At 35.1% G+C, this 13,348-nt stretch overlaps 1 protein-coding gene across 1 annotated transcript in view; it reads right to left on the reverse strand.

Annotated features, from left to right (window-relative positions):
• The window catches only part of DPYD (dihydropyrimidine dehydrogenase), a 794,060-nt gene that overhangs the window by 554,619 nt on the left and 226,093 nt on the right, over positions 1-13,348 (reverse strand). Inside the window, 2 exon segments of the mRNA XM_036825276.1 lie at positions 2,268-2,349; positions 8,662-8,858. Of these exon segments, the coding sequence (XP_036681171.1) occupies positions 2,268-2,349; positions 8,662-8,858 (279 nt within the window).

Raw genomic sequence — 13,348 nt, forward strand, 5'->3', positions numbered from 1 at the left:
CATAGTTGGGAGGGAAGATGATGAATTAAACTAAGTTTATATATGATGAGTGTATGTTATTTGGATGATAAATGTGTTCATTAAACTATTAAGATTACAGGACTGGAGTTCAAAAGAAAGATGGTTCTAGACAAGTCCTTAGCACACCTCTAGGCAAAAGTAAATTCTCAGTAATTATTTATCAAATAAATGAAACAAACCTATTAGAAAGAGAAAAAAATCAGATAATAACCAAGATAATGCTAGATCATGAAAGCTAAAAATACATACATACATGAACAAACATGCATGCATAGATACATGCATGCATACATATCAGAATATATCACATGCTGCACAGGAGCCAAACAGTATAAACCCAGAGAAAAATTCATTTCATTGCCAGGAAATTATTGTTGACTTTAAAATATACAGTGTTAGTTGAGAGGTAAAAACGGAAGGCAGGTTATAAGAAGAATTTGGTGATGAGAAAAATGTGGTAACAAGTGTAGAACATTTTTAAAAATATATATCCTTTCATGAATAAAGTTGATAAGTCATAAAAGATGCAAGTATTTCATCAATGGATACAAGTCCTCAAAGCTGAAAAAGAACCTCATTACTGTCTCTCCTCAGAGTGATGGACAAGACAGTATTAACCTTCTCTTTAATTCAGGTTCTAATTCTTTCCTGATAATTTCATAAGTTCATAGGGTTTAAAATTCAAATGTACAAAATGGTGATAAACTCCTTCATACACCTTCCCAAAAGCAATCTATACTATCAGATTCTATACATTTCCAGAGCACATATATTTCCAGGCATATATAAGCAGATATGTTTATATTTTACACAAATTGTAGTAGCATACTTTTCCCTTTGAACAAATATTGACCAAGGCAAGGGACATTAATTGACTTTGTCAAGGTTATCTGACTATAAAATTTGAAAGTGGCATAATTGTAGCTGAAATGTACATTTTCTGGCACTCAGTGCATTGAATACTATTATGTTTTGAGTTTCCTAGTAAGAGAAATGGGTATGCCCTAATTTATGCAATATATCTGGTACAGTAGAAATCAAATGCAATTTTGTAATTACTTATAAGATGAATTCAGAGGTGTCTTAATTTTTGATTCATCTTCAATCTGAAGTATCACTTAATATATTAGTTTGAAGTCTCAATAATCATGTCCTTATCTAATGAGATTTAGGTAAGAACTTGCATTCAAAATGAAATACATTTAAAGAACTTTTCAGAATATATTTATATAAAGCAAGTAATCACCCTTAAATCTATTTTGAACACTATTTTTGAATTCTGTTTTCATAAAGTTGTGCACATCTGTACTGCATACTTGCTATAAGATTTTTTGTTTGGTGATTATGTGTAAATATTTCATCGCCTAACCATTGCCAAATAAGATGTAATTATAAGTGTAAATGCACAAAATACTGTTTTGAGTGTTTCCCTTTTTATTGATTATTTTAATATTTATTTCTAAATGCAAGAGCCATGAATAGTTTGCACTTTTCAAAACAGCTCCTATATGTACTTACAGAATGTATTATGTAAATCATAGCACTCTGTTAATCTATTATTTTATAGCTATTACAGAAAGGTAAAACTTTTGAAATAAAAATAGCAATAGGTTCAAGTGAAGAGCCAGAGTATGATACTCTTAAATAATACAAAAGAATAGGAATATCTAAAGCTATATTACGAAAGTAAAATGTACTAATTTTTTGACCATCTTTAAAAGAACACAATATTTATTTCACAAAACAATTAAAAATACAGAGCTGTTGCTTTCTACCTTGCTGATTAACTGTTTATGTTGAAAAAGGATTATCACAGTAACACTATTGACATTACGCATATAGTAAATAAAATAAACCTCTATAAGAAATTATGTTCCAAATTGTGAAATACGAATGTTTCAGAGTGCACAAAACTTGCGTGAAAAAAACGTGATTAAAGCAACCAAATCCTTCTATTAGCTGCACTGAACCCCTAAAGCAATTTAAGAATTTGTTTCTTACAGACAATTAATCACATGCAGGCGTGCCAGATGAGAACTATTGATTGCCCTTTTCCAGGCTAGTGGCATTCAGACAGTAGACAGACAAATGCCCTAAGCAAGGAGAAGCATCTTTCTGCTTCTGCCTGGTGTAGCTTTTAATTGTTCTTTCCTAAAGTGTGTGACATTTTGTTGTTAATCTTTAGTGTAGAGCTTACTCCTTTCTTTTGGAGCAATACACATGTAAGTGTTATGTTTTTCACTTACCTTTACACCAAGGTCCTTCATAAGCTCAATCTCAAAATTTACTACATCATATGGTAGCCGGAACTGAGGGATTTCAGAAATACTGAAAATAAAAACGAGAAGCATTTGTGGGAAAATCACCAATTTAAAAAATGCAACATGTCTTTATTGATCAGTATTAAAGGAATAAGTATCTCTTCTGAGGGTATTTTCATATCACATAATGTGATATCATATCACATTTTTATATGCATTTTTATATGCATGACAGAATATGATATGGGTTACAAGAGAAACAGTAGAAACTGATGCAAAAGTAAATAAAAACAATGAAAAACAAATAGTGAGTAGACAATTGGACTATACTTTTAAGTTTATTACAGTATTTAGTTGATTTATTTACTAACACTTCTATAAATTCCTAAGAAAAGAAAATCTTAAAAAAACAAAAATTTGAAAGTATAGTGTTTAATATACATATCATATATACATATATGTATATGTACATACACACATATATTCTATAACTATACCTCTAGCTTGTTCAAATTCAAATCTGTAACTTTGTATTACCATGCTGTTCAGGACATTACAGAATAAGTTCCGTAATGTGATCTACAGAATATTTTTACAGTGAAACAATCTTCTATGAAAGCAATGTGTCCCAAAAGGATTCAGTCATTAAAAAGTAATCCTGTTTGATATCAGTGCTCATTGTTTTCTGTCTTCAAATACAATCACTTCAAGAGTTAATAGTTCATACATAGTATTAAAGGTAAGTTCAAATAACTTTTCAATATCTTATAGCAATAAAAAGGCTACATATGTTCATGAATATATAGCAATTCATGTAGTCATTCATCTATTCATCCAACAAGCATTTACAAAGTACCAGGTACAGTGTTAGCTGCAGTGATTTAATGGTGAATTTGACCAAATTACCACTTTTAATAAGCTCTCATTCTTGTGAGCAAAGATATATAAACAGATCATTACAACAGAATGTAGTACATTCAGTGAAAGAGCTATATCCAAGCACTATAGAGATTGATTTGTAAAATAAATAAATAACTGTTGAAGATGAACTTTCTGGATCATTCAGTGCAAGGTCTTCCAAAGTGCATCTGTAGCCTTTTCATTCTTTGGTGACTTAAGAACTTGATTATTCAATTAATTTCCATACATCAATCAGCAAGGCACCATGCTCAGTGCTATAGAAAATGCAAAGTAGTGAACAGTACAAAATCAAGGCCCTATAATTAAAGGAGCTTTCTATCTAGTTAGGGTGTAAGATGATACATAAGAGTGATTTAGCGCATAGGTTAAGAGAGAAAAACCTCCTAAGCTGATCTTTGGCCAACCACACTACCTCAGCGGTTATCATAATGCTCTGGGCACCACACAGGACTCTGCCTTTGTAGGGTAGCAAAATATGCCCCTCCAAATATGCCACTTTGGCACAGGATTATTTTGAGCTGAAGACAATTAAGAAGAAACAGATACAAGAAAAGCTCTTCGGTCCCCTATTATCTGCCAAAAAGCAGTACATAAATTCGCAACGGTGTGTCTTCCTTTCCTGTACCAAGAAGGGCAAAACTCTTAATCACCAGGAAACAATTGTAGACCCTTACCAGCCCAAAGATGGGCACCAAGAGGAATTTACATTACAAGCCTTACTAAATAACTCTTATGTTCCATTAGATTCTCCCATATATTTACCTTCTCACAGTTTGCTGTCCCTAAAAGCATAAACCCCTTTTCCTTTGTCTTGTCACTTCTCCACAAATATATCATTCTTTGTTAAGATGCTACATAAACCTGAAGTTCTGACCCCCCTTCTCTGAATGACTCATCACTGAGTTCTCCCACATGTATGTACAATACATGTGTTAATAAACACTGTTTTTCTCCTTAATTTGTCTTATGTTAGTTTATTTCACAAGGCAACTACTGACCTAAGAGGATAGAGGATATTTTTTTCCCCTCCCTGTACCTTCCGAGGCTAAGGAGAAAAATTCTTAAATAATATGGATTATAAGTAGGCACAAACAGACACCCAATCTTGATAGGCCTGGGGGTCTGCGGAAGAGAGACTGAAAATGGACTAACATTGGAGTCTGATGAAAGTCCTCAAAAGGCTAGACGGGAAAGCAAAAATTCCAGCTAAATAAACCAACCACAGCAAGGTGAGCCTCTAAATACAGACAGATACACTGTGAGGCTGAGTACCTTCCTCTGACTTGGGATTTTTATGGGCTCTGAATAGAAGTATACAATATGTAAGAAAAAAAAAATGATGCTAGTTTAGGTCAATGGTTCTAATTTAAGATACAGCTCTGAAACAGCAGGTTAATGAAGCAGGAACAATTTTTCTATTGACCAGAAAAAAAGGAGAACACACTCAACCTAGCAAGAAGAAACCGGAGCAAGGAGGAAGTATAACTCTGAAAGCTGAAGTAACCAGCAGACCAAATGGAATGCCAGGCTGCTAGGGCTTGAGCAGCTCCGCTTAGAATCACATACTGCCCTGAAAGCGTTGTAGCCCACACCTACTTAGCACATGTGTTATGAATAAATGTGTGAGAATCACATCTCCAAGCATCTTCTATAGGAAATAAAAGTAATGGGAGATACTAAAAAGAGTTAGATTTGATCATAATCAAGTAGGCAGGGGATAAGGAGGTAATTATTGATTGTTATAAACATGACACAATTATATTCACCAGTAGATGAGGTCAGCAGACAGATGGGCGATACACACACACACACACACACTCACACACACACACACTCTCGTGGTACAACGTGACAAGTATAAAATACCAAATGTGAACGAGAGTGTTTCAAAGGAGAATTAGCTTATTGCAAGATGAGATCATCAGGTGAAATGTGACATATGATCAGCTTTCAGACAAGTAGAGGCATCTCAAGATGACGAAAATGATAAGGAGGAGGAACAGAAGGGGGAGGAGGGAAAAAAAAAAGTGTACATGCTGTGTTCAGGGGATGGGCAATGGAGCAGAGGGTTGTCAGCAGGCTTTAACAGGAACACTACCACCCCAGATACCAGGCAAATTCCTCCGTATTTCAGAGCTCTAAATGCCATCCATATGTGATGGCACCCACATTTTTATCCTCAAACCTAAATTCCAGACCTTTATATTCGCTTGGACGTCTAATAGGTATCTCAAATTTTTTATACGCCAAACTAAACTTTGGTTCCTCCACCCCAACACATGTCCTCAGACAACTCCTTCCTATGAGTCACTCAACCCCTAAACTCGTACTCTATTCCCTTACCAGCAACACACTAAGTTCAGCTGCAGGCAATAAGGAGGTGCACTGTTTTTAGACGATTTAAAAAGTTATAAAACTGACAAAAATAAGCCTTTTTGTATTATCACCATGAGCAGGTAACTCTAAACAAGTCAGTGATATTCTAAACACTGTCTCCCCCCAAAAAACTCTTTGGTGGATCTAAATTCTAAATAATGGCTACAGTTGTTATAGAGTTCTAGTAATAAATGTTTTTAAAATAAATATCCACATGTGTCAGGTCTACAGTCCTCCGCTCTACCAGCTGAGCTATCGAAGGTGAAGCAATTATACTCCAATAAAGATGTTAAAAAAATGTGTAAGCTTTAAATAATCCCAATTTTATTACCCATTCATTAATAAACTGAGTTCTACAGAACAGTTAATATGGAGAACTCCAGTTAAACAGCAGCCACTGGCACATGCTGATTCACCTACAAGCATATTCCTCATTCCAATGGCCATAGGCAGCATGTGTCTCCACCCCTGCAAGACTACGTATTCCAATGTTTAAACAGTTGATCTGTGATTGATGAAATGATAACACATGAAGCAACATGAATCTACTTCAATTCTATCATTTTGTGTGACCAGAAGTTTTTAACTTGGGTTTAAACTTTAAAATAGTGAAACTGTGAACTATACCTTTAATATTGAAATTATTTTGTTTTAATTGCTAATATTTTGTTTTAGGGGAGTGAATAAAAATAATTATAATCACCAATTATTACATAGTTCTCTTTGAAGATTATTTTATTGTACAGACTAGAGGATAACCATATTTTAAAAATTATCTATTCCATATATCAAATGCTCTAGGGACAGCACTAAACTGCCATTTTTGAAACCCCCTCATGCATTTATAAACACCTGACATACTCTATATTTGGTTTATTGTTGCTTTATTTTCTACCCCCCCACTACCAGAAAAGCCCCATGAGAACAGGCACTTTGCTTTATTTACCTTTGTATCTCTAGGGCCAGAGACAATGACTAGCACATAGTAGGAGATCAATAAATAAAAAAGGAAGGAAGGAAGGAAGGGAGGAAGGAGGGAGGAAGGGAGGGAGATTACCCTCAAGACTGCATGTTGAGAAAGGGGATACAAGGATAGAAGATGGAATTTAATTGGAACGGTTACTTCCCAAGTTTGTTGTACTTATAAAAACAGACTTTCATTCTTCTATACGTGCTCTTTTAACAACCTAAAGTTTTGAAAGAAATTTTCCCTGTGGCCACAAATCCTTTAGTACAATCAGTGGAATGCCCAGATAACCTAAAAAAATAATTGTTCTTGTATGTTCATGTTTCTTTCATCTAAATGGAATTAACCAGTAACAACCTCCTTCCATTCTTTTTAAAGCACGATGCTCATACTCCGATAAAACTTTGCTTTAGTTTATTATGCTACAGGTACCACACTTTAAATTTGTGTTACATCACACACGTTCTCAAAATATTTTCTATGATTAAAACTATTTCACTTAAATCCCATTTCCTTATTGTGAATCCATAGGTTGTCTTTTTGTTTTGTTGATGATTTCCTTTGCTGTGCAAAAGCTTTTAAGTTTGATTAGGTCCCATTTGCTTATTTTTGTTTCTATTTCTTTTGCCTTGGGAGACTGATCTAAGAAAATATTGCTAAGATTCATGTCAGAGAATGTTTTGCCTCTGTTTTCTTGCAGGACTTCTATGGTGTCATGTCTTATATTTAGGTCTTTAAACCATTTTGAGTTTATTTTTCTATATGGCGTGAGTGTTTTAAGTTCATTGATTTACATGTAAGCTGTCCAGGTTGCCCAACATCAGTCGTTGAAGAGATTGCCTTTTCTCCATTGTATATTCTATAGAGTTCCATTTATTTTAAATAAAGCAAACTCCATCCAATTTCTAAGCTTGATATGAATTTCTGAAAATCAGATACAAAGTGAATACTTTCCATTTCAGTGTATGAATCTTCATGGGAATAAATGATTATGTGACTGAATCCTGGTTTAATAATGATGCTGATTAATAGCAAATAATAATATGGTATCTATGAGATAAACACTGCATAAATGTACATTAAAATGGAACATTTTTAGTAGATTCTAACATAATTGTAATCAAATGCAAAACTTAAAGAGATTGGAGAATGAAAATACGTGACCAGGACAGAACGTCTGTGTACACCACAAAATGAATCATCCTATATTCTGTGGAGTTTGGTTTCCCCATCTCTAATTTGCATAATTTTCACATATATATATTGACGTTAAAGGAAAGATTCACAGGGGTGAAATAAGCTTTCTTTTTTTTTTTTTAAAGATTTTTTTGATGTGGACCATTTTTTTAAAGTCTTTATTGAATTTGTTATAATAGTGCTTCTGTTTTATGTTTTGGTTTTTTTGGCCACGAGGCATGTGTGATCTTATCTCCCTGACCATGGATTGAACCCGCACCCCCTGCATTCGAAGGCAAAGTCTTAACTGCTGGACAGACAGGGAAGTCCTGAAATAAACTTTCATATGATTGGTTCCTCTATTCATAAAATATTTTGCTGAGATTTCTCTTAAATTCACAGAACTAGACAGAGAAATTTTAAAATAAATATTGCTTAAAGCCAACTGCAAATTTAAAGTGAATAATGAAATCAAAATTTGAGCATTTGGAAAAAGAACACTTAAAATACCATCTGTGAGCCTGAAGTTCCTATACGATTACGAACCAACAATATTCATAATCGTTTTACCCCATCATTTTTTTTTTTTTTTTTTTTTTTTTAAAGGGAACGCTATTTATTTATTTAGGCTGTGTTGGGTCTTCGTTTCTGTGCGAGGGCTTTCTCTAGTTGTGGCAAGTGGGGGCCACTCTTCATCGCGGTGCGCGGGCCTCTCACTATCGCGGCCTCTCTTGTTGCGGAGCACAGGCTCCAGACGCGCAGGCTCAGTAGTTGTGGCGCACGGGCTTAGTCGCTCCGCGGCATGTGGGATCTTCCCAGACCAGGGCTTGAACCCGTGTCCCCTGCATTGGCAGGCAGATTCTCAACCACTGCGCCACCAGGGAAGCCCCTACCCCATCATTTTTGACACTGTGAACATGAAATAAATGTAGGCATTACCTTAAACCACCAACGTATTCTTGTTTTTCAAATATAGTGATGTCAGAGTAGCCTAATCGAGCCAAGAAGGAAGCACAACTTATACTTGCAGGCCCAGCACCCAAAAGAGCAATCTTTGCAGAATAGGCTTCAGGCATTTTTTCTGGGGGAGGCAGAAAATGATTCCTGATTTGTGGGATATTCATTGCTTTGAACACCTACGGAGAAATCAATTGGCATGGTTAAAATTTTTAAGCTAACTTTTACATCCTCAAACATATTTTTAATGTTTCAAATCCATTTGTGCTTTTAATAGAAATAAGCAGTACATTTTAAGTATTAGCATACTTAGAAGTTATACAGGGTCAAGCCAATGGCAATTTATGCTTGACTAACTCTTTCTCAGTCTTTGAAATTCCTGTCTAAGGTCCTCTAGGAAGCATTCCTGACTCGCTTTCCCTACTCCAGCCCTGGTCCAAGTTAATTGCTCCTCCTCTGAGCTCCTGCATCATACTGTGTATGCTATTAACGAAGCCATTTACCATGTGTGTCACGTTTCCATGTTAGTCAGCGGAACATTAGTTCTTGAGTCAGAGGATATGTCATATATAAAAACACACACATATAACTTATTAACTATTTGTTTTAAATATTTTTAGAAACATGTTACCATTGTATAACCAGCAGTGAGCACTAACCTGGCACATAGACATTCAGTAGATAATTTATGACACCTGCTTCTGGTTATGATAGATTAGCTTTTGAAGGATAACGTTTCAAAAATATGTTGGAAGCACTGGAGAGCCTCTGAAGTAAGCCTGACTAGAGGAGTCAAGATCTCAGAAAAAAGGGAACAGCAGAGAAGTGAGATGACAGTTTAGGAGTTACTTTTACCCTGAGGGAATTCGCCACTTCTTAGCAGAGTGAGGAATCTTGTAGATAGATGACCACAGCTCAGAAGAGACAGAAAGAGAGATTTTAGCTAATTTTCTAGGACTAGAGAGACACAGTGTTTATAAACAAAACAAATCTCTATAAAGCAGAAGGGAGCTTTCTGCACTCTGAGAGGCCAGAAGAAACAACTGGAGTACAGGAGTAGCTGAAGAAGAAGAAGTCCTAGTAAACACCTTAGCATACAGCTGAAACTTCTGGAGGGCTGTACTCTGCAAGTGGGGCGAACCAGAGGTAGACATGTAACCCAGCCTGATTTAGATGAAGGTGATAAGGTCTCACTCCTGTCTACCTCCCAAATGATAGGGTGAACCTTCTGTGGAGGATTATAAGTCAACTGCAACATCTACAAATTTTCATATACAAGGCCTGGCTTTTGATCAAAGAAGCCCAGGCCTCTCATTAACTAAGAACTAAGAACTGCCAATAACTCAGAAAACATAAAGATATGCATACATAATCCAGTAAGTGTAGTTATCAAAGATAGATTTTAGAATAACTATAATGAACATGTTCAAAAAATACATAAGAATGTGAACTTTACCAGGAAATTTGAATTTGTTTAAAAAAAATAAAAGAAATTTTAGAAAAGAAAAAAATTCAAAATTAAAATTGAAAACTAAATAAATGTACTTAACAGTAATTTGAACAGGTGAACAAAAATGGACTCATAAACTGAAGATGGGTCAATGTTTTGTTCTGTTATTTGTAAATTATTATTGCACTGGATTTTCCCCCTTAGTTTTATAGTAGGGTGCATCAACCTTGGTAGTTTTTCAGATGAACTGAATATTTGGATGAAATTTTGTAAACTTCATCACAAAAGCAACATGTTTAGAAGTCTGGCTTTAAAATTATGCTCTTGGGGTTGAGTCGTGACCTCCGTCATTCTCACGGTGTACAGTATTGAATAAGTGCTTTCACATCTCCATGCTTCAGTCTCCTCAAACTGTAAAGTGGGGTTAATAATATCTATCTCATAGGGCTAATATGAGGATTAAATGAGTTGATACATGTAAACCTAATCTGAGGGTTTCTCTTCCCATCTGTAATGAATGCCAGGGCACAGGAGAATTGTACCACACAGTAGGCATCCAGCAAGATTTTGATGAATTTCAAAATTCCTGAACTCCAGTGACAGGTTTCAACAAATGAGTAACACATGCAGTTCTTCCTCAGTGATACAAAAGGATGGTTATTTATAGGTTATTTGTAAGTGAATAATCTTGAGGAACATTTTAAATAGATTTCCTTGTATAATCGCCCTGTGATTTCTGACTTTTCACTCATCTGGAAAGTGCATTTCTTTCATCACTCCATATTGACTTTACTAGCATTTTCCCCATAATTTTCATATTATTTTGAGGCAAGGGGGAAATTTTCCTGATTTTTAAAATGGAAAGACTGAGACACAGAGAGGGGCCATGTAATTTTCCCCCAAGCCTCCTCACGTTCTGGAGACAGAAACAGTATAATTTTCTAATAATTATGCAGTGCTCTCTAAATGGAAAAGGACATAACATGGTAAATGCAAAGATATTTACCGATTCTAATTTGAGAGTACCCTTTTTCTCATTTAAATCTTTCTTACTTTCTAAAATGGTACTTAATGGAAATAAACACAAATATTTGGTAGCTATATTTCTTCCTCAACTACTCTACTTGTTCTTATTAACCAAGCAATAGCAACTATAAACTATAGGGGAATCATGACAAAGTTTTCTTGGATATTTCAGAATATCTCCACTAGTTGAAGCATATATTGTAAAAGGTGAGTTGTATTCAACATATCCCATAAGACTTTTATATTTTTGCAAGTATTTAACTTGATTTTATTATAGAATAAAACATAATTTCTGGTCATTTCTAAAGAGATACTATTTCATCAGTGTAGGTCTAAGAGGAACCTTAATAAAAATAATACATTGGTTTTCATTTTGCTGGTTTCAGTTTCTTTGAGTTAATTAATTAGCAATATGACAGCCTGGTTACCTTTTGAATGCTTAAATGGAGAGAGATTGTTATTTGTGCATCCAAAAGTAAGTTACCTCAAATTACATGCCTTCTAGGAGACGCTTCTATGTAATTTTCTTTGTAACTTGCTTCCTTTTGTGAAAGAAGTCAAAGGAAGTACTGAGTACATACTATTCACTGCACTCATCCTTTGAAAAGAAATATTCCTGGGCTGTCTGACAGTTTCTTCACCACAATTAAACAAGGGACACCAAAAGTGGGACCTGTGTTTCAAACACATCAGAAATAAGGAAAACTTCACGCTATGGCAAATTTTTAGTTATCAAAATTATTAATGCATTAGTGATTCTTAAAAAATGTTGTTTCGTTCTTTTCTTATTATTAAAATAGACATTGTTGTGAGACATCGCTGGCATGGTAAAAATACTGTGTAATTTGAAATCAGAATATTCTGTTCCATTAAATTTCCACCTTAATTTGGTAAATATCTTTATGTGCCCTCTATGCACTAGATACTAGTATGAATAAGACAAACACAGACCTTCCAGTAAGTAGTTCCCTGGGTTACAGGGTACTCATATGTCTTAAATATAGAAAAATTATTACAATGCAATCTGTCCATGTGTAGGGTTCATTTTTATACATGGTGCTGTTGGAGCTGGTGAGAAAGAAATGTTATCCCAGAAGGGAAGAAAGATAACGCCTTAGCCAAATCTTAAAAAAATGACACGTGTTATTGTGGAGAGGATTTCACCTCTCTAAATGTCAGCTCTAAAATTAAGAGAGTAATAATTACTTCAACAATTTATTGTGAAGATTGAATAAATCAATGATGATAACCTCCCGGGATTAATGCTTTCTCTTTATAAGGCACTCTCGTAGGTGCTTAACATTTATATCTCCAGCCCTAAGAATCTTTAAAGTTAGGTATGATTGCTCATTTTATAGACAGCAGAACTGATTCCTAACTTATTTTTCTACATTATAGTTCATATTTTTATTATGATTAAACTATATGTTCTATTTGTGATTTAAGGCTACAACTGAATTAAATAGTTAAGTTGACAAAATACAATTAGAAAACATAGGTGTGTGTACTTTGGTTATGAGCAACTTTACTGATCCAAATTCATATGTAGGTTCAAACTAATCAGTGCAAGCACTCATTTGCCTTCAGAATTTGCTCATGCTGTTCTCTGTGCCTTGAATTCTCACCCACTCCCGACTTTACCACACTTGATGAACACCTTTCAGGATTCGGATTAAATTTCACTTTCTCAACTCAGCTTCCCCTCCCTGCTAGACTATCTGTTAGGGTTCCTAGCTACTGGCTCCCACAGTATTGTCTGACTGCACCCTCTCCGCACTTCATTGTAATTTGCTTGCTTTATTGTCTTTCTCACTAGGCAATAAGCTCCCTGAGGGCTAGTATCATTCCTATGTTGTTCATCACTGTATCCTTAGCACCCAGACACTGCCTAGTACCTAGTTAGTCACTCAAATATGTGTTCAATGCTGGAGTTGGAGAATAAAGCTGCCGGGGGTCAGGCAATCCATGCTACAGCTTGCTGGGGACAAAAGGAGAGCAGGGAGGCAACAGAGAGTGATGGAGACATGGTAGACTGGAGAGATCATTCCCCCGTCCTATCAGCTTCAACTGATTTTTAATATGATTTTTCTAGAAACAGCAGTAATGGTTAACTACTTATAAGCAGATCAATAAAATAATAAAAGAACAGTAATTAGAAGGCAGCCATAATTGAAATGTACTGGTTGTTATGTG

This window comes from Balaenoptera musculus, chromosome 1, assembly GCF_009873245.2.
Source record: "Balaenoptera musculus isolate JJ_BM4_2016_0621 chromosome 1, mBalMus1.pri.v3, whole genome shotgun sequence".
NCBI lineage: Eukaryota > Metazoa > Chordata > Mammalia > Artiodactyla > Balaenopteridae > Balaenoptera > Balaenoptera musculus.